Source organism: Maylandia zebra, linkage group LG4, assembly GCF_041146795.1.
Source record: "Maylandia zebra isolate NMK-2024a linkage group LG4, Mzebra_GT3a, whole genome shotgun sequence".
Classification (NCBI taxonomy): Eukaryota; Metazoa; Chordata; class Actinopteri; order Cichliformes; family Cichlidae; genus Maylandia; species Maylandia zebra.
Window position 1 is genome coordinate 13,869,650 of NC_135170.1, and position 22,051 is coordinate 13,891,700.

Below are 22,051 nucleotides of genomic sequence, written 5' to 3' on the forward strand. Positions count from 1 at the left end.
GCTGCTTTGAGAAGAAACAGGTTCATTCATTCATTTTCATAAACACTAAAAATAAGAATCATCAAGAAGCTTTCAACGCTTTTACATCCTACAAGGCATATACACTGCCGCTATAAAAATCAACTGGTATATGTATTAATCCAAGAAGAAAAGGAGAAAAAACTAGCGCCTGAAAAATGCTATTGTAAGAAATTGTACAATAGATAAACTATCAATACGTACCTATGAGGAAACTGTTAGCCTTGATCTGGGGCAGGAAAGGAAAATCCTTGAATTCCGAGAGAAATTGTTGGATTTATTCTGTTATATTGAAAAAATATGGTTTTATATGATAATAACAGTGTAATTTTACAGGTTATTTTAATCATTTCCAACACTTTGTGAAAGCAGATATGTACTAAAGTCTTGAATAAAACATTCACTTCAGGTAACACCCACCTGAGCACACACAAAGCATGTGTCAGTGTGTTTTATGGTTGGGCCACGTTTAATTATTTACTCCTATCTTTCTCAGGCCATACCGGTGTTGATTACCACCTCACTGAGCTGCCCTCGCTCTTCAGCTCCACACCCAATCTAACTCTCATTTCTTTCAGAGGTTGTGGGACTTTTTCAGAGAGATTTAAGGCCTGCAGACCTTCTCTGGATTCAATTCACAGTTGCACTATTCTGGATATAAACATGTCGGGAATGAATAGTGATCAGCTGCATCGCTCCACCTTGGGGATTTACTCGGTAAGAAACAGATACTTTGTGTGGGCCGCGCACTTGCATTAAACAAACTTGATTTCCTCTTGAGAGATTCTTTGGGGAACTGGGGCAAATTTTGTAACATGGAAACATTTCGTGGCTACTGAGGTGGAAAACGTGATGCCATTTTCGAATTCAACGAGCATTCGCTTTCAATTGATAGCAGCAGAGATTTGAATCTTGTGTTGCAGAGGCTCCAGTGTTGAGAGAGAGAGCGGGTGTGCTCATAAATATAAATTGAGTTCAAGATTAATTGTATTGATTCCTCTTTAAGTGGGTTTGTTACATTTTTCTGGCTATCAATACTCAAAAGAAGCTGTGGTAATTGTGCATATGTGTGTGTGTGTGCTTTTGTAAACAGAGCTTGATTAATGAGTTCAACCCAGGCCTACAGAAACTGGTTTCACTGGGGAACAGTTACATCCAAGCCTTCAAGAGTAAGTATTGAAAGAAAAGAACAAATGTATGGAAGCAAAAACAAAGAAAAAATCTGCTGCTAATTTTTTTAAATGTTATTTTGGGGAAAAATCACAAAACTATCTTTATAACTGCCATAAACTGCAGTTTGGGAGCTGCCAGGTATCTATCTGAGTGCAACTCCAAAGTTCATATGCTTTGGGAATATCCTGGTGCTATTACAGCCTTAGTTATGGGTCTGTAACCAACCAACGTTGTTATGACTACATTATCAGCAGACAAACACGCTTCCACCACTATATTTGATGTGGACATAATGGAACAATGACGCTTTTGTTCAATATAGAACTATTGGATTCTTTTTAGGTGTAGCTCTATATGTTTTCTATAAGTCTTGTAAGAAAGGGAAGAGCTGATTGCAGAGCCAGGATTAAACTCTGTCTTTCAGCTACCTACATCATATTCATCACTCATCCCACTGCTGGTGCATTAATGTGAAGATCTTTAAAATGATGAAATGTAAATGATATTCATTATATTAAGTTAAATGTGTTTGTGTAGACAGCACAATTATTGTATCAAGAATTAATCAGTAATAGCAGTGGTGCATCAACAGTCCTGCAGACATAAGAACTAGATTAAGATGTGTCTCTTTGTCAGCCGCAAAGGGGGGCTGTAAACTTCTTGTGTGTGTTCAGGGCGGAGCCTGAAACTTATAACATGTCACTGAGCTCTTACCAAGACCAGGAAGTGACAAAATTAGAACTTGTTAATTTTACTGTCCCAGCGTCACTTTATAAAATGCAGACTGACAGTAATAAAGCACAATCAGTAATGTTTCACTCTTGAAATGAGCCAGTCTCACACTCTCAGACTGTTTTGCATACTTTTGTTCAACCACTCATTTGGTACATTACAGGCAGAGGACCTGGGTATATAAACGTTACATTTGAATACAAATAGGGCTGATAATTTTCCATATTCTTATATTTAGCATCTGCTTTTGAAGTGCCATATCTGGAAAATGAACTGTGCTAAAGAAAACCATCAAACGACTGTGCTGTGTGTGTGTGTGTGTGTGTTTGTGTGTATGTGTTTCAGCTCTTGCTGCGACAAGTGACGCTTACTTTAGCGCACTTTCAAAGATTGGGGAGAGAGCTTTCCACACGGCATCATCACGCTCCATAGGTATGTGAGAATCCACAGCTGATGAGTGGAAACGCAAAGACGTTTTTGCACCTCACCAGGATATGAGCAGTTTGTCTGTGATGTATTCGTGGCCATTTATTAAACACATTAAAACATGAGGACCCCAGTTTTCCCCGAGGCAGCATTTTATTGCACTCATAATTGCTGTGCATGCGTAATGTGTGCTTGTGATTAGCTTTGATGTGTGTGTTAAACATAGTGTTTGAAATTATTGAAGGCACTGCATTTCACAGCATTTGCAACAGTCAGTGCACACAAGGACTAAAAGATTTCGCTTAGACTCACCTAATATTTGCATTGGGCTCAAATCAAGTGAAGAATGTGGCAGAACTTTAAACTTTAATTTCTAATTCATAACAGCTGGATGGGTTCAAAGCTAAATTGATGTATGTTTCAGGGAGTTTTTATGTAAGTTAAGAATGTTGGCAGATGGGTGTCAGATGTCAGCGGGGGACATGAATAATAGATGAAGACAGGCTGCGGGCCGTGCTCCGTTCACTTAACTGCTTTATGTCAGCGGTATGACAGTTTAAACAGTTGGAGTTGAAGACCTTGTAGGAACTGGATCATTAGTCTACTCTTACTGTACACTGTACAATGATATAGTCTCCCTGCTGAATAAGTCGAACATTTCCAGAATGTACTGCAATGTTTCAGTAGGCTAGAAAATGATGATGGAACTGGGTTAGAGCTCTTATCAGTGTTTAGGTCCATCCCCTACCCTTCACTCCAATAAATCTTGACAGCAGGAGCTGACCTTTGAGGTTTCTCAGGAAGAAGTTGCGAAACTTTCAGGATGCTATTGCGATTACGCAGAGATTCATTAAAAAGGAAGTAGAGGTGTTGTAAGAAATCAATTCAGTATAGTAACAAGGAAGCTGTATAAAAATGTAAGTAACAGTCAAATCACTTACACTGGTCCTCAAGCCCAAGAGTCAAAAATGAAAGTTCACCAGCCATCCACACAAAGTGGTAAAGAACACTTTATAAAGCCACAAAGAGTAGAACACTAGGAAAACTGTAATATACACAACAGGGTTAGCAAGAAAATAACTTCCAGAGCTAGCAAACTACCTCATTTCAGATCATCATGTCATTTATCATTAGACAGAGATAACTAGAGTCAGCACAGAATGCAGTTTATAAATGATCTTTTTTTTTTTTTTTTAAATAAATCATCTTAAATATTTAAGTTTTACAGGTTTTTGCTACATAGACATTGGCTATGGCTGTTAATACTACACCAATGTAATCACGTAATAGACAAATATTTAAATGAAAGAAAAGTTCATTTTTATTTTGTACCATAGCAATTTATACTTTTACCAGTCCTGTATGTGGCCCACAATGGAAAATGAGTTTGGCTTTCCTGTAATAAGGGATAAAAGCTATCTAAACCTACCTGGCCCAAAAACTGATGAAGACTGCCCAGCCATCAGTTTGTGACCTACAGCTCAAGCACTCGGGTTTACTCGGGTTATACTGGCCTGATATTGAAATTTGTTTGATTATCTGAGAAACAGTGTACAAATTATGAGAAAAACGAACAAGGAGGTAAATACTTTTCATTGTACTGTAGCTATGTACTTTTGGAGCAGTCCATCCATCCATCCATTTGCTTCCGCTTATCCTTTTCAGGGTCGCGGGGGGCGCTGGAGCCTATCCCAGCTGTCATAGGGCGAAAGGCAGGGTACACCCTGGACAGGTCGCCAGTCTGTCGCAGGGCTAACACACAGGGACAGACAACCATTCACACTCACATTCACATTCACACCTAGTGGCAATTTGGATTATCCAATTAATCTATCCCCACAAGCTGCATGTCTTTGGACAGTGGGAGGAAGCCGGAGTACCCGGAGGGAACCCACGCAAACACGGGGAGAACATGCAAACGCCACACAGAAAGACCCCGGCCTGATGTTGGAGTTGAACTCAGGACCTTCTTGCTGTGCGGCAACAGTGCTAACCACCGTGCCACCGTGCTGCCCTTTTGGAGCAGTCTCCTTTCATAAATACAGTTTCCTTATTGTTGTTCTGAATCACTGTTAGTACAGCCTTGAACACGTCTTTATGGATTCGCTTTGAAATAACTCTTACAGCATTTCTTTACCTGCTAATATAATGGTAGTTCCATAATTGTTAACAGTGAAAGGTGGGCCTCTGATGCTGCCAACATTTATAGTTTCAGGGTTGGCTTACTCCTTCACGAGTCTTTATTCGGCTTTACTCTAGGCTGTATTCACAAGTGGAAATTGTCCAAAATACTGTCAAAGCCATTATGTTGGTTTCTCTCCATCAGCTGTGCAACACTTTGGTCAACATCTGCTTTATTTTTAATGGACTAAGAAATACAGTTCCTTAATTTGGCTAGAGTTATCGTGTTATTACATGCACCTACATAGAGAAACATAATCTGGGTTAATAAAACAATAAAAAATTAGGCTGGAGCAACACAAAGCTGAAATCAGCCACTTGTGTAATAGTGAGTTGTGAGATCATTCAGTATCTGTGACACAAAAAGGACTTTAGAGTCATGATGGTCTGATCTTATATTAGCAACAACAGAACATGTTTTACCTGCTTATCATTACTGATAAATCTGGTTTTGAATCTGTTGATACCTGATGAGTTTGGAAGTCAAAATGCACATTATATAATTTCATGTTTTTGTTCTGTAAAGATATTATATATTTATAATCCACTCATCTTTCAGGAGATGTCCTGATTCAGGTTTCTGAGAGCCAGCGAAGACTCACCTTAGAACTGGAGGGATTAGTAAGTTACATATTAGTAGACACTCATTGCTCATCATGGTGTTTGACTACGATATAATGAATATGTTCCTGGTTTTCCATGTTTTTAGGGTAACTTTATTTTCTTTGTCTCTTCTCAGTTCCGCTGGTTCAGTTTGGAGGTTCTTGACTCCATGGAAAAAAATGTCAGATTAGACAGAGATTACTTATTGGTGAGTAAGAACAAAACAGAAGGGACTGTAAGAGTATGACAGGATAGGGTAAACTGAACCTCTTATGCTTTCCCTCTTATATATGCTTACAATGGTGCTCATGCTAAACGTGGCCAAAGCTAAAAATAATGAGGTCAGTGTATGTCAAAGTGACCCAGAAGACTTCAAACTGCTCTAACAGCTCAGATTATCTTCTCTTGGATCTGTCTGATGTCAGAGGTCTGGCTGTGAACGGCGCCCAACACACCTGCTGTTCAAACCTTCTGTTTGCAATTGGCAGCCAGTCAGAAGAACGCTGGTTTCAAGCCAGGGTGGCCTAAAAAGGCAACAAACTAAACCAGCTTGTTTCACATAAAGGATGGACTGAGTGGCAGGGCTGTAACCTAGTATTTTTATTTTTATTTTTTAAAAAGGCTTATTTTGAACTGTGACTCATACAAAGTTACTCTAGTAGAGTCCAAAAAAAATTAAATAAAATAAAAAATCAAGCTGGAAATTAATATAACTTGAAAATTGTAGCTTCTACAAATAGATTTTCAACTTAATGTAAATACCTGAGCGTTTGAGATGGTTTTACACAGGTGTGATATGCATTCTCATACAGGGCAGCAGGGAAACGTATGAAATGCAACTCCGCAGCCAGGCAGCAGCTCTGGAGAGACTGAACAGGAGACCCAGCCAGGTTTGTGCGTTTCTCTCCTGTACTCTTTCAGTACACTGGAGAGAAATTCAGCACTGCTGTTTGTGTATGTGTCCTTGTACAGTTTTCTGTATCCATGTTCTGTCAATTAGGCGTATCCTCAGGGTGGTAGTGAGTATGTGGACTTCCTCAGGGAGAGCCATAACCAGGCTCTGCAGGAGGAAGAGAGAAGATACCGCTTCCTGGCAGAAAAGCACTGTGGCCTGATAGAGTCCTTCACCAAACTCATGAATAAGGTATACAACTTACTTCAAATAGCATTTGTAAGTTTAATATTTATAGCTCACTTTGGCTTACTAACTGGAGATGCTTCGCAGATGAAGTTTACTAATGAATGTCAGAGAAACATAAGATAAGATATAAGATATAATTCCCCAGAGTGAGGTCATCCTGTTTTATAACCATTTGTCAGACTTTTAAAGTTCAAGAGCAGGTTTGCTTCCTACAGCAAGCCTGGTTGCAGGTTGTGTCTTTGAACTCTGGACTCACTTTTATGATATTTGTTTCACTTTTTATGATACCGCTCTACCAACATTTCATGTTAGTTGTTCCTGTTGAGCAGATGTTGGTTGAACCGTATGCTACAACAGGAATAGATAAATAGCTACTACTGTACAAAACAGACCCTTGCAACATATTAAATATGACCTCATAACAACTAATCTTACCGTCATGTGAGAATAAGCAAGTAAGATGTGGCCACTCTGCTGTATGCCTTTATGATCAGCAGTTTGAAAGCTGCTCAAAGAGATGCTAAAATGCAGTAGATGAATAACAGAGAAAGAATCTGAGGAAAGATGCTCATGAATGATCGAAATCATGAAAGTCAGATTAAATCAGCAGATGTAATGAAGCCGGAGCTCAAAAGAGACACAGTTACTATTTAACCACAGATTATCTCATGCAATTTAATAATAGATTTGACATGACAGGAGCACAGTTATAGTTACTATTATTGCCAGGGAAAGGATCAATTACTCCCCCTGACATACTGGAGGAGACTAGTGAGAGAGGAGAGAGAGGAGCAAAGGAGAAGAAGCAAAGAGGAAAAAACACAAGGGGAGGGGAGCATAAAATCCACCAAAGCAGCTTAAACATGATGTGAACAAGGAGGCCCGTGGGTTTAGTGGCACCAGGGTGCTGGCAGGGGATCCTTCAGGTCCTATGAGGGTTTGGGCCATGTGGAACAGGCTCATTGCAGCTGATCAGATTTTGATCTGGAAAGTTTGTTGTTTGGATCACTTGATACCTTCCAGTAGTCCATTTTGTTCAGGAAGGTTCCTAACTGAGTGAAGTGATGCGTAAGTGTCTGTGCGGCAGACATAATAAGAAATGTTCCAATTCTCCTGGTCCCTAAGAAATAAGCTCCACTACTTCCTTTATTACCCCCTTTAGCACAGAAAACACTGGGACCATCCTTTATGAAAGGAGAGGAGTAAACACCATCCCATAAGTGACAGCATATCATGTAAATGTGAATTATAATTGTGTTTCCCATTTCAAGCCTTAACCTGCTGAGCAATGTTGAAGTTTCAACAACAGTTAAATGCACAGTTGAACTCTGAACATAACACTGCTGTAAAAAATAATCTTCTTCTCATCCCGTTGTTGCCTTACACAACATTGATCTATATCAACTTTCTAAATCAAGATTATGAGCTATATTAATTGAAGTGCGTTCAAGCGTCCGTAGAATTTAGTTTGGTTTAAATGATGCTGTCTTTGTTGTCTCGCAGTACTAACCAGCATTCTACCAAGAGCAGCCCCAGACCCAATGAGGAAGCATGAGAGAGAGTTATCTGGGCCTACTAACCAAAATATTACAGTGCATAGGCGCGTGTATAGTTTCCACTCTCAGAAACCAGTGAGGCAGGTCAGATCAGTGGAGGAGTCTGAAGGATATGAGGGATAACTCTTCTGTTAGAAACCTCTTGGCACTGGGTTTGAAGTCTTGAGGACTGAGACTGAGGCGGAGAGCTGGATTTATCCAGAGGAGAGCTGCAATATTACAAACTATTACACTGTATAAAACTGAAATCTGTGTGGAACAGCTGACCTATAGGATGTGTAGAAGAATGACAAATGTTATTTACCATCAGAATTTGAGCTGCCCTGTGTTAACGAAGGTAACATTCTGAGTATTCATCTAACATAGTGACATAATCTCATTATTAGCTGCAAAAAGCTTTTGACAAACATTTCAATTTTACTCATTAAAGACTGGAGAGAAATCACTCACTGTGTGCGCACTGCTGAGAAACAGCTCTGTCAAGTTAATTTCTGATCTGCTGTGTTACAATACCAGCATTACTGACAAGCAGAAATAAGCCTCTAATTACTCAGGGTGAATTATGAGTCAAGAGTTTTAGGACAGAACAAACTTTTGAGCCATCCATCCATACCAATAACACACTTTGTCTGATAAAATTTACCCCTCTTGTTCGACATAAAGACGCGAGAAGCAACTATGACAACCACGACAGGCATTAGGCTTTGTGGTAGATTTTGTGCAATTTACAATAAATAACACACAACAAATGTGAGTAAATCACGTTTGCAAATACGTGTGTCATAATATACGTCACAGATACATCATACATACGTCACAGGCCAGCTGCCAAAAAACTCAAAAAAACAACAAAAACCAAAAATATCCACGATGTTCACAAAACTGTTAGTAAATCCAAAAGCTTTTTGTGTGAGAAGGCTTTGGGCTGCCATATAATCTTTGTAAATCTGGCCCTATACGCTCTCTCTTTAAAGTTCCAACCTTTTTGATGAAGTGTTAGTTTTCACGTCATTCTCATTTTGAAGCTTTAGGCTAAGAACAAGTTGTGGTGAAGTAAGACGTGCGTTCTGTAGTTCATATTCTGCACACTGTTGATTCAACACAGTGACCTCACATCATTTTAGGAGACAAGGGTCGTTTGGATGCTCAGCAAACTGCTCTTCTCATGTCCTGCTTCCATACGAATTCTCCTACACACCGCTTGTCATTGACCACAGTAAAAATGTCATCGAGGTCAAGGACAAGTGGTTAGAAAAGGAGATAGGAGGTACTTTTGCAACATACCCTCTTGGGCTCCTTTTTCTGTTCCTTGTGCCTGTGCACCTTACATGGTAGGCGTGGTGGATTTTCCTGTTGGGGTGTACTATGTCTGCAACATAGCTTGCATATAAAGCACAGATGTAGCGAATGTGGACCTTTGTCTTGAAGCTTTAAGTCAAACATTTCGGGCATCACCAACTTGGTTTTTAGAAAATGCAGACACTGCACAGCTATTCAGTAGCAACTAACCCAGGGGTCCCCAATCCCAGTCCACGAGGGCCGGTGTCCCTGCAGGTTTTAAATATCACCCTGGGTCAACACAGCTGAATCACATGATTAGTTCATTCCCAGGCCTCTGGAGAACTTCAAGACATGTTGAGAAGGTAATTTATCAATTTAAATCAGCTGTGATGGATCAAGGACACATCTAAAACCTGCAGGGACACCGGCCCTCATGGACTGGGATTGGGGACCCCTGAACTAACAAATCGCAGGGAATTCCCAAAAGCATTCCTGGCATTAATATCTATTTTACCAAAAATGGGGCCATGATTTACAAAATAAATATCAAGTTGTAGTAAATAAGATGTGAAATTAAATATTGAGTTCAGAGACTCAAAAGTTTTTGCTGAGTTCATAATCAGAAGTTGGGATTTTTGTTTTTTTGTTTTGTTTGTCGCTTATGCTCAAAAAGTTGGCCCCATCTGGCAGTTATTGCCTAATCGCATAAACTTTTTTCACAAACTTTTAATGCCACAGCTTTAACCTTTCCAGATGAAACAGATTTTGGTCTTGTAAACAGAAAGGCATGCTGGTGGCATATTTGTAAGGCAAGACTAATAAAACTACGTTGATTTAAACCTACATTTTGTTTTTTCAAAAGTTGTACGAATGGTATGTGTAATAGCATCACTCTGAAGACTGTGTTCAGTTTCCTCTTTTTGGCCAAATGAGTATTAAAATAAGCTGCTCTGACCTAAGCTTGCAACTGTGTTAATCCTCACTTACTAATGGGGAAAAATATTTATCTGCATGTGTGTGTGTGTGTGTGTGTGTGTGTGTGTGTGTGTGTGTGTGTGTGTGTGTGTGTGTGTGTGTGTGTTGATGATGATGTGTTGCAGAACGGGGTTACTCTCCAGCAGAAAGCTGCTGCCTGGACAGAAGAGGTTGATGCCACCAGACAACCGGAGGCCCACAGACCTTCAACTTTGGACAACATTGTGAGTTCAGAAGAAAGTGTGTCTATATCAGTGACTCACCCTAGCAACTGAATTATTTATGCAAGGTTTGGGGCCACAGTGACATATGAAACTTCCACAACTCCAAAAATATGCAGCTGTGTGGGGTATAATCCTGTCTTTGGGGTGGAAAACTGAGTGAATCTCTTTAAAGTCTATTTTGGGAAATTTAAAATTGAAAACCGCTTGAAAGTTTAAAAATTGCATTGTTGAGTAGAACTGAATTCATGAGCCACATATTAGATAAGAAATCCAATTGCGATACAACTGTGAGTTATCTCCACTGAGAAATGCATAACATCAGACCCAAGGCACGCCATTGTGGGGGAAAGCACAACATTTTTGTTACCAGAGTGCCCTCTGGTGGTTAGCATTGATTGATTTGAAATCTTCAAAACGAATCACACTTGGTGCATGAAACACAATTACAGAAAACCTTTAGAGGAGGGATAAAGTTATAAATTGAAGAATGCGGCACACATTTTTAAAGCTATCTGAATCTGAACCCTGTGTAGCATTCAAATATGTGCACATTTTTCTGTCTCTGAGTTCGGTAAAGTGATTTATTACCACCAAAGATAATTGCACAAATCAAAACCACATTGTTGTTTGTAATAACAGCTGCAATTACTATTGAAGTAAAGACCAAAGATGTCCCTGAGATAAACCCTGCTGGTCTGTTCCTCATTGGAAGGCGACATGCCAGTGAACCACCATATCCCACATATGCTTTCATAATAACAATCAGAGGATTAGCATTGATCCAGTGTTTGTTTTGGTCTGACGAGGGATTTATCCCAGTGTATCACAGAGAAAAGCCTGTGAGTCAGGTTTGACAAATTAAAAGGGAAAAAAAAGCATCTATGTGTATACTGACTTCAGAGCCACACTGTTCCCTCCATGTTTCTAAGATAAGTTGACTGGCTGCTGGCTGTAGTGTGCAATAAATCTTTTCATCTAACAGTCAGTGAGTAAAAGTGGAACTATTCCTTTAAGCTCAAATGAATCGCTGTTTCCTGGCCCGCTGGTGCAAACTAATCTGCCACAGCTGCTATCACAAGTAAACTACCTTCACAAGAAATAGTGAACACTCAACAACTGTAATTTCAAAAATGCCACAATGAATAATTTATGGGTAGTGAAGTCATTGGGACGACCGTGGCTCAGGGGGTTGGGAATCGCATCTGTAACCGGAAGGTCGCCGGTTCAATCCCTGAGCTCTCTGTCCTGGTCGTTGTGTCCTTGGGCAAGACACTTTGCCCTACTTGCCTACTGGTGTTGGCCAGAGGGGCCGATGGCGCAATATGGCAGCCTCGCTTCTGTCAGTCTGCCCCAGGGCAGCTGTGGCTACAACTGTAGCTTGCCTCCACCAGTGAGTGAATGAATAGTGGTATTGTAAAGCGCTTTGGGTGCCTTGAGAAGCGCTATATAAATCCAATCCATTATTTTTATTATTATAGAAATGAATGATACTTAATTGGTTTTTTTATATCCAAAAAGAAACAAAACTGTAAAGTGTAAAATGCAAACAAAAACAGAATGCAATGATTTGTTAATCTCAGAAATTCATATTTTATTCAAAATAGAACAGAATACACATAGAAAATTTATCTCATCTTGTCAGTGCGCCCCAGGGTGGCTGTGGCTACAATGTAGCTTGCCATCACCAGTGTGTGAATGTGTGTGTGAATGGGTGGATGACTGGATATGTAAAGCGCTTTGGGGTCCTTAGGGACTAGTAAAGCGTTATATAAATACAGGCCATTTACCATTTTAACAACAAGCAATACGTCTGGGATGGGTCGACAAAAAGCTAGAAAATGAAGTTGTACTGCGAGAAAACATCTGCAGGAACATTTTTCAGCCGATTAAGTCAACTGGCAACAGGTCAGTCACATGACTGGATATAAGAAAAACAGCATCTTATAGGGGCAGAGGTTTACCATTCTAAAAAAAAATAAATCAGTGAATTAAAAAAAATATCTGAAAATTGTGGGATAATTTCAGAATAATGTTTTTTTATTCTCTAAAGATTCTGAGAATCTGTGGGTATTTGTGTTCAAGGGTTCCCAGATTTTTACAGACTGTGGTTAAAAGAAAAGAGAAAGCTAAAGTGGTAAACTCGGCTTTGTCTCAACTTTTATTGAGGCATGTTCCTGCAATCAAATTCAAAATCTTTTTCTAAAAAATGATGCAGTTTAATCTCGCCCTGTGTTCTATTGTGAATACAACACGGGCTTCCAAATCATAATTACATTTTACACAACCTCCCAAATCTTTTGGAACTGGGTTTGTAATAAAAAAGTCCAGTATGTACAAGTGATTGGAACAAAGAACATATCGAACAAAACAAGTAAAAAAGCTCCCACAGCAGCAGAAAAGAAACCAAAAAAGAAGCAAGACAGGGACATAATATTAATGAGAACCTAGGAGAACTTAAAAAAAAAAATTTATAAAATGAACATGAACGATTCATTAAGACAGGTCAGTTATCATTTTAATTTTCGCTTTACTTCACATGGTAAAGTCTACATAAAACATCCAATTTTCAGCTCATTGCACGTGAAATGAACGGCTACCAGGCCTAAAATTTGTCATCTACATCCCCTCAAGCAATCAGATGCAAAAAATGCATCATACCTCAAATCCTGTCAGTCTATGTGGGCGATGTTTCCTCTTAGGAAAATTAGTCATCTACCAATCAGAGACACAAATGGCAGAGTATTCATTTTTTATTGTGGAAGGTCAGCGTAGACTGAAACGACCCCAATTATTGCTGTCAGTATAGTTTGATTTAGAGGATTCTCAAAAACCTTTGAGAGATTAGTGATTGGACATCAGATCTATAATTTCCTTCGGGATTAATAAAGTATTCTGATTCTGACATTAATAGAAATGTTGTTTGCACCTGAAATTCCAGCAGGCTTGAGCTTATTTAGTCCACTCTTAGTTTACTCTTTCCTACAAAAACAACAGCAGTACCTCATGTTTACACGAATAGTAAAATGACAACAGATTTGAATATAGTCTCAGTCTGTGCTTGTTATATGTTCATACAGGTGGGAATGAGGGAGGAGATCAGAAGGAGCAGAGACGAGATGCCCCTCGGCAAAATACCATCAAGAGGTGAGCAGCGGATTAATAAAGAACTACAATGCTTTAAAATAGACTTAACATCAGCTTTTTAGGTGTTCAAGTGATGCATTTATGATCCATAGTGCTCTTCTACTTTCTAGCTTTTATCTATGCCTAAGCACTTTTAACCTAAGATTCACTCACACTCCAAACAATGCATCAGGGAAAGCTCTGGGTTCAGTATCTTACCCACTTTGACACACATGGTAAATGGTCTGTATCTGTATAGCGCTTTACTTGGTCCTAAGGACCCCAAAGCACTTTACACTATACACAATCATCCACCCATTCACACACACATTCACACACACTGGTGATGGCAAGCTACAGTGTAGCCACAGCCACCCTGGGGCGCACTGACCGAGGCGAGGCTGCCGGACCCTGGTGCCACCGGGACCTCTGACCACCACCAGTAGGCAACGGGTGAAGTGTCTTGCCCAAGGACACAACGACCAAGACTGTCCAAGCCGGGGCTCGAACCGGCAACCTTCCGATTACAAGGCGAACTCCCAACTCTTGAGCCACGATCGCCCCACATGGTTGGAGAACCCACCGAAATTCTGATTATTAGACAACATGCTCTATTTCCTGAGCCACAGCCACCATGAAAAACCCATTTCAGTGATCTGATGTTTAGTTCCACTTAAAAATAAATGTGTTCCCGTCACGTTAATGCTTGTCTGTTAAATATTCACATCCCATCATGGCTATTCATCAGTGCTTATGATGCTTACAGCTACCAGATGTTTTTATCAATTTTTTTCTCTAACTGTTTATTGCCCTCTTAATAACGTTGCACATCGTGCACGTTCATGGCTCCTCATTTGTACTTTCAGTTGAAAAAAGGCTAATTATTTGGTTGCTTAGAGTAAAAATAGACGGAGTAATGATTTATCAAAATAGAACATAAACAACAGTAGCGAAATAATGTAGGTTGTAACCAGTGTTCACTGGTGGGGAAAATGACATCAGCTTATTCAGTATAATTCAATGAATTACCCCGCTGCTAAAACAAAAGCATTGCGCCTGGAGTAAGACACTTAATAATCTCCTAACCCTCTGAGTTACACACACACAAAAAAAATCTAGTCATTAATATTCTTTAATTAATAATTTCACCAGAGATTCTTCTTTGCCAAGAAAGTTTATCAGCTTAACAAACTGTTCTCTTCGTACCTTCGTGTTTCATTTGTCATTCCTCCAGCCCCGTCTCCACAGGGAAGCGTTTTTCGCTTCGGAGCAGACTCAGCAGGAGGTGGTGGTGGTGGTGGAGGACGAGTCATGAAGGCCCGGGTGGCCCACCAGCCTGTTGGCTCCAACCCCACCTTGCTGTCCTTCAATAGGGGACAGATAATTAATGTGCTGGTCCAACAGCCCAGGAACGGCTGGCTGTTTGGACGTGCCGACAACAGCCCACGGTAAAAAAAAATCGTAGTTTGTGACTGCGTGGAGACTGCATGTGTGGATGTGCAAAGTGTCCGTTCCTGTCATTTGCTTGCAGATGACATAGGCCAGTTTAATAAGAAAAAAGTAATAATTTTAGCATAGTACAAAATGAATGGGGTTATTTGTAGACATAGAGATAGTGCCTCATAAGCCCTTCTAGCCCATTTAGAAATAAGCAAAAGCAAACTCCAAACACACATTAAATCTTAATTTGTTTGCATAGCTCTGCTACATATAACTACTTACTCATCAAAATTGTCTGTAAACTACCTAGAAATCTTTTATCAGAACACACAGTGTATATATTTTGCTGTTCTACTGCTTTTTGTTATGTAAGTTCAACAAATTTGGACAGTTCTACATTCTGCGTGTTGAGAAAATGTGTAGTCCTTAGAATTCGTGCAAGCAGTAGTTGTTAAAGTTAAGAAGGGTCGTATGTCTGTGAAGGTTCTCAGTCATCCAGGTCATCGTAGTCAAAGGAGCTTGCAAAGAAAAGCGTCTGGACTTCTATAAGTTTCTTGAAGACGTTTCACCTCTCATCCGAGAAGCTTCTTCAGTTCTAAGGTCAAATGGTGGAGAGTCCCAGATATAAACCTAGTGGGAGTATCCCCCCACAGAGGGACAAAAGGACCCCCTGATGATCCTCTAATCGCCTGAGCCAAGGTGTGAAACTGGGCGTGGGTCCCAATCAGCCAGAGTTTCGGGTGTGTTCATGTGAAACCTGGCCCCACCTTATCGTGCGAATTCCTGAGATCAGATGGCCCAGGATGTGAGTGGGCGTTAAGGCGTCTGGGAAGGGATCTCAAAACTGGATTATAGATGGCAGAGAGTTTGTGTCGTAAACCCCCGCCTCTGTTCAAAGATGGTCGCTCACAGTGGACATAGAGGGCTTCTTTCACTCCTCTTTCAAACCATCTGTCCTCTCTGTCCAAAATGTGAACATTGGCATCCTCGAAAGAGTGTCCTTTATCCTTAAGATGCAGATGGACTGCTGAGTCTTGTCCTGTGGAGGTGGCTCTTCTGTGTTGTGCCATGCGCTTGTGAAGTGGCTGTTTGGTCTCTCCAATGTAGAGGTCTGGGCATTCCTCGCTGCACTGTACAGCATACACCACATTGTTAAGTCTGTGTTTTGGCGTTTTGTCTTTCGGGTGAACCAGTTTTTGTCTGAGCGTGTTTCTGAGTCTGAAATGCACTGGGATGTCATGCTTGGAGAAAACTCTCCTGAGTTTCTCAGATACACCGGCTACATAGGGGATGACAATGTTGTTGCGTCTGTCCTTCTTATCCTCCCTCGCTGGTGTCTGGTCTTCTTTTCTGTGCCTCTTTGCTGACTTTAAGAACGCAAAGAGGCGTTCTTAATAAGGTGGGGCCAGGTTTCACAATGAACACACCCGAAACTCTGGCTGATTGGGACCCACACCCAGTTTTACACCTTGGCTCAGGCGATTAGAGGATCATCAGGGGGTCCTTTTGTCCCTCTGTGGGGGGATACTCCCACTAGGTTTATATCTGGGACTCTCCACCATTTGACCTTAGAACTGAAGAAGCTTCTCGGATGAGAGGTGAAACGTCTTCAAGCAACTTATAGAAGTCCAGACGCTTTTCTTTGCAAGCTCCTTTGACTTAAGAAGGGTCGGTTTCACTATGCCAACATATGAATGAATAGAAAATACAGGAATAAAATATTAGACTAGAAGAAAGACAGAAAAATGAAAAAAGTGCACTGAATGAAGCAAAGATAACAAAATTAAATATTTAGTCTGTACTTGAACACAGATGCTACCCAAAGGCAAAAGTTCCAACCTGACTGACTGGCATTAACCACACAGCTAGCATCGATAAAAACTACTAAAAGCATAACTCACTTGTACTAAAAGGCTCACAAGTCGTTACATGTTCCTATATGTGTATTTCTTTCACTTAACACGTAACAACTGTAGCTTTTACTTTCTGTCACCTTTTGATTTCAGTCAAGGATGGTTTCCAGCCTCATTTGTGGAAGCAGTGGACGATCCACCAGTGTCACCCACCCCCAGGTAATAAAGATTTCATTAAATTGACTGATCATCAGTGATCAACAGTTCTAGAGTTTTCTCTCCATTATGTTATATATAATCTGACACCACCAGCAGTCCTACAAAACAGCATGTAAAAATTACTCTAACTGGCAGAGAGCATGTGCATTATGGTAATAATGCCCAAGATCGAGTTGACTGATTTTGAAGTATTAATACTGCAGCTACTAGCATCTGCATTCTTTCAGCATGCTAGCTACACTAACAAGTTAACTCCTGCTGTCCAGACTCTGATACCCAGCCAACTTGCTTAAACTTCGAAGTAAACAACATAATTTGGGGCTAGTGGAAGTTACATTATTCAAGTGTCTCTCACTCCTACATTCAAGGTTAGACTAGCACTAATTAGCTATTTAGCATTATACAAAATCATACTTATTTGCTCCTTTCACCACTGTCTCCTTTTTTTGTCTCCTCTTCCTTGTTTTTCAGTCTCATTTCATTCCCAGAAGTATAATTCCTCTTCATATTCAGTGGGCGTGGGTGGTTTTAGTTGTTGTTAATAAGTTTGTTTAAACACAATCCTATTTGGTACTTGTAGCTGGAACGAATGAAGTTCTAGAAAGGTCTTAGGTCTGTTTCCCAGTGCCATTGCAAACTTTGGCCCTGCTGTAGTTTAAAGTATATCAGCCCTGGTGGCAAGCGGTGCCTCTTATTGTCAAATGTCACGTCATGTTGCTATAATCGGTGGTTGTTACAGAAGTGTATTGGTATATCATGACAAAAACAACGTATTGCTCAGAATGGAGGATGTTTTGCGTTTATTGCTTTTCAGTCAGTATATCTTTCCTTTCTGTAATAGTAGCAGGTAATAATGGATTTAAACTAAACCTCATGCACAATGTTTGCCTTCAAACGTGATGCAGAAAACATGATGTAGTTGCCCCAAGGCTGTCCCTATTGTTTTTGGGGCCAACATATTTAAAAGAGGGTCAGTATGAAACTTCATGGTCTGAAATAATAGGTGAACTACTTAAAATATTTGGGTGACCTATTGCTGTGGGGAAATTCAGCAGGAGCTGCTAAAGTAAAACTTTTTCAGTTAGACACACAGTCTGTCACAGCTAAATGTGAACGTTATCAACTGCACCAAAGCTAGGCCCGTGCATCTCATGTGAAAACTCAATCCATCCATCCCTCGGCTAATAAGTAAGACCTGCTTTCGTGAATAAGAGAGAGAAAGGGATCAGGTGTTGGGTATAAAAACAGAGATGCTGTATTTCTGTGGTAGTCTCAAGAGCTTAAAAAAAGGCAACTGGACTTTTTAGTAGTTATGTTTTATACTGCAGACTTTGGGTCAAGTTCCTTGATTTAAATGTGCTACAAGCTATAAATGAAGTATACGCAGCAGTCAACACAAAAATTATAAAGTCTGATAACTTATTTAACACATTTCAGTGGGCTACATCCTGAACTTACAGGACAGAAACAAAGTATCGTTGAGATACCAATACCAGGTTTTATATCAATAGGACCTAAAAAGTCCAGGTGCTTTTAAAAAAATTGTATTTCCAAACTAATTTTAATTTTTGTATAATTTCAGTAGAGCAACTCTCAGGAGCAACAGCAGCATGAACAGCCTGCCCAACCATCCAAGAGTCAGCAGTCAGAGTGGGGCCGCGCCCCCTCCTCCACCACCGCCGCCGCCACCGCAGTCACCATCTTTGAATAAACCACATTCGCAGTCTATGAATAAGGCACCACCTATGAATTCAAACATGTCTAATTCAGAAAATAAGGTATGACAGTCAGTTATTAATAACCAGCGAGGAGAATATCAGTCAATCCTCTGTCCTATCATCTATCATCTGCAGTCTTTGTAAAAGAGATTTACGCTACAACTAGTTATCTAATTCTTCCACTGTGAATTGTACATATCTAGTCGGGTGGTGTCATATTGTACGCATGTGTAATTGCTGATAATTTATCAATGATTTCTTATTTGCCCGCTTGCAAAAATCAATCTTTCCCACAGTTGTGTACATCCTTTTCCCATAAATATGTGGTTCATTTGGTCTTAACCCAAGTTTTAAACAGAAAGTTCTAACCACCAGCCCACAGATTATTAACGATAAAGATCATTCAAAAACCACACTGGGAAAAAGTGTGGGACTCAGCAAACATGTAAAACTGCATGTGAGTGCAAAGATAATGGAGAAAATTAAGATAGGCAAGTGAGATGGAACTTCTCATGGGGTGCGATATTTGCAGACCTTTGCTACAAATGTGGCATTTGCCCATCTGTCCAGCAGGGGCACTGTGGCCAGGTGCTGTTCTCAATGACACCACATCCTTCTTTCTGGTGGATGCAGGGAGGAAGCTCGAGCTGCTGATGTGAGCCTGGAGTTTGTGTGCATGTGTGTGTGTGTGCTCCTCGTTTGCTCCTCTTTAGCACCCTGCCGTGATCTGAAAATAATTCCAGAAACGATCTTTTCACTTTGGTGCTACTGAGATCAGAAAGTGCTCTGAATAGCATTTGCGTTTTAGGAACATGCAGAAACAATTTGAGTGCCAGGAGCTTAAAGCATATTTTCAGATTGTTTTTGCTTGCTCTCAGTTGTTGTTGTCTTTACAGTCCATCACTACTGTAATAATGTAGTTTTGCACTTTGTGTCAACTGTGGACCCACTGCGAAATGCGTGTGGGGCAACCTGACACAGGTCATCAATCAGCCCCTTTGTGGGAGGACCAAGTGAAAAAGAAAGGGCGAGAGGGTCAAGAGCTCGATCTCGCTGAGCTCCCATTAGTGCATGTGTCTTTGTTTTGTGGTTTTGTAATGGTTCTCCCTATCTCATACTGTACCTTCTTCATCATGTTTTCTCTTTTTCCTTTTTTTTTCGACAGCGATCGCAAGTGAATGACTCCCGACCGCAGCTCTTCCCAAAGTAAGAATAATATAATTTCAAATTTGCTTTCAAATTGGATGCAGGCTGTTAAAATGGAGTGCTTGTGCTTTCTCTTCTAAAAAAGCTAATGATATTTTCTTGAAGTGTATCATGAACCCGTACAATTGGAGAGCAACAGCTGAGGGCAGTGATTGAAATGGCACAGCACTGCTTCCATTAGAGTTTGAAGTGCATTCTAGTGCTGAAACCATTTTAGTTAGCAGCATTTGGAAAACCATGACTGTCCTTCTCATTTCAGGTTTTTGAGCTGATGTTTGTACAGTTTTCAAAATGTAATGCTCATTTCTCCGGTTATAACCTTCATACAACCCAACTTTTATTTTCCTCTGCCCTTATCTCCTTGTATATTGCAGGGGTACCAATCCGTTCGCCACGGTTAAGCTGAAGCCCACGTCCACCAATGACCGATCGGCTCCACGTTTATATCGAAGATGACATCGTGACCCTGAAATAAATGCTTTTATTAGGCTTAGCAGTTCGTTCTTGACCTTGGCAGTATATACTGTTAAATTCTGAGGTAAAATTGAGTCTTTTTTCCCCCCTTTGTCACACAAAATGGGACAAAGAAGAAACAAGTCTGAATAAGGACTTGAGGTGTGTATTTATGTCAGATCTTTTTAAACTTGCATTAAATGATTTGTAAAATAGTAAGAATGAATCACTGTAACACAAACCAGTGGGTGCATTGATCACAACGGGTCTTAAATCATCATTCCTCTCCTGTGATGTTTACGTCTTTCTGCCAAGAGATGACATGCGAACGCTTTTAACTTTGTCCTTTTTGGAAATAACTAATCGCTGTCTGTGACATGTATATAATGTACAGCTGATGTTAGGAATCAGAGCCAAGACTGTGTTAATGTAAAGTGTATCTTTCATTATGTAGGATAACTCAGGGAGGGTGCTCGATGCCATGCAGCTGCTTTAATTATCTTTTTTTATGTTTTTATATTGCACCTTCACCATCTTCCTCCACATGTTCAACATGTGATATTAAGTCCATTGCTAAATATTAATTGTACTTCAAATGTACTTTAGAAAATGATGATATAACCGCAGGCACCTAATGTAATATTTTATAAAAATAGGATGATGTGCCTGAGATGGAATGTACTGAATAATGTAATGTATTAAAAGATAATGTAATACCACCTTAATAGCATCGCATTGTTACTTTACCAAGTGTGTTTCAGTCCCGACCTCATATCTGGCCTCTGCTCCTAGCATCAGTACCTCAGTGCAATTCACCACTTCTGTCTACTTCCTCCATCTGTCATTCTGAATAATCAGAGCGTTTTGCACATTTTAGGGCAAATGAGCATCTACTGCAGCCTGGTCACAGATGAACCCTTAATGGTTTTAAAAGTATTAACTCTCATCCTACAAAATCCACAGAGGCATACTTTTTGTCACGGGTACATATGAGCAGCCAAATCTAATGTTTCAGATTTTTTCTGCATTCAGTACACACTCCAGGCCTTTACAATCCATAACATTAATAGAGTCACAGTACTGTGCAAAGGTCTTGAGCCACCTGTCTTGTTACCTTGAGTCAGACTTTCTTTAAACTTGTGGTCTTGATCAGCAGTCCAGCCCTTCTGAAGGAAAGCATATATGCATACGAAAACACAACAGAACACTATTAATCATGGATTGTAGAGCAGAAGCACTGAAGAACTATTCCTGATGTCTGCTTAAAGAAAATTACAAGAAAGCTGCCTGAGGGAGATCAGGTTGTGTCTAGGGATGGGTATCGTTTAGGTTTTATCCGATACCAGTGCCAAACCGGTACCTTTGAAACGGTGCCGGTGCTTAAACGGTGCTCGAACCTGTGCTTAAAGAATGGAGAATGTTTTTATTTTTAGAAGTCTCTTTTTTTCTAGAAAAGTTAGCCTTTTCTATTGATACAACATACCTCCTTTGGTTGGAACCGGTGCTCAAACAATGGAAAACACAAACTTTGTCCTAAAACCTCTCATGTTTAGCTGTTTTTTTTGTAAAAAGATAACAATGTTAGCCTTGGGCATATATGGTATCACTCTATCAAACAAGAAGACAGCCGCATGTAACTACGACAGTGTTTGCTAGTTCACCTTACGTGCATTAATGTAATAACGTGGTTAGCCTACTCAACGTAAATTACACACGAACAACATTAAGC

At 40.1% G+C, this 22,051-nt stretch overlaps 1 protein-coding gene across 1 annotated transcript; it reads left to right on the forward strand.

Annotated features, from left to right (window-relative positions):
- Nucleotides 1–571: 571 nt before the first annotated feature.
- baiap2l2a (BAR/IMD domain containing adaptor protein 2 like 2a) lies at nt 572–20,994 on the forward strand. The gene is made up of 14 exons (XM_012921709.2): nt 572–735; nt 1,112–1,187; nt 2,269–2,355; nt 5,090–5,151; nt 5,270–5,341; nt 5,946–6,023; nt 6,134–6,277; nt 10,212–10,310; nt 13,388–13,454; nt 14,668–14,881; nt 16,880–16,945; nt 18,528–18,723; nt 19,829–19,869; nt 20,244–20,994. Exons 1-14 carry the CDS (start codon nt 682–684, stop codon nt 20,323–20,325), a joined length of 1,338 nt encoding a protein of 445 aa, XP_012777163.2. The 5' UTR covers nt 572–681; the 3' UTR covers nt 20,326–20,994.
- Nucleotides 20,995–22,051: the final 1,057 nt, after the last annotated feature.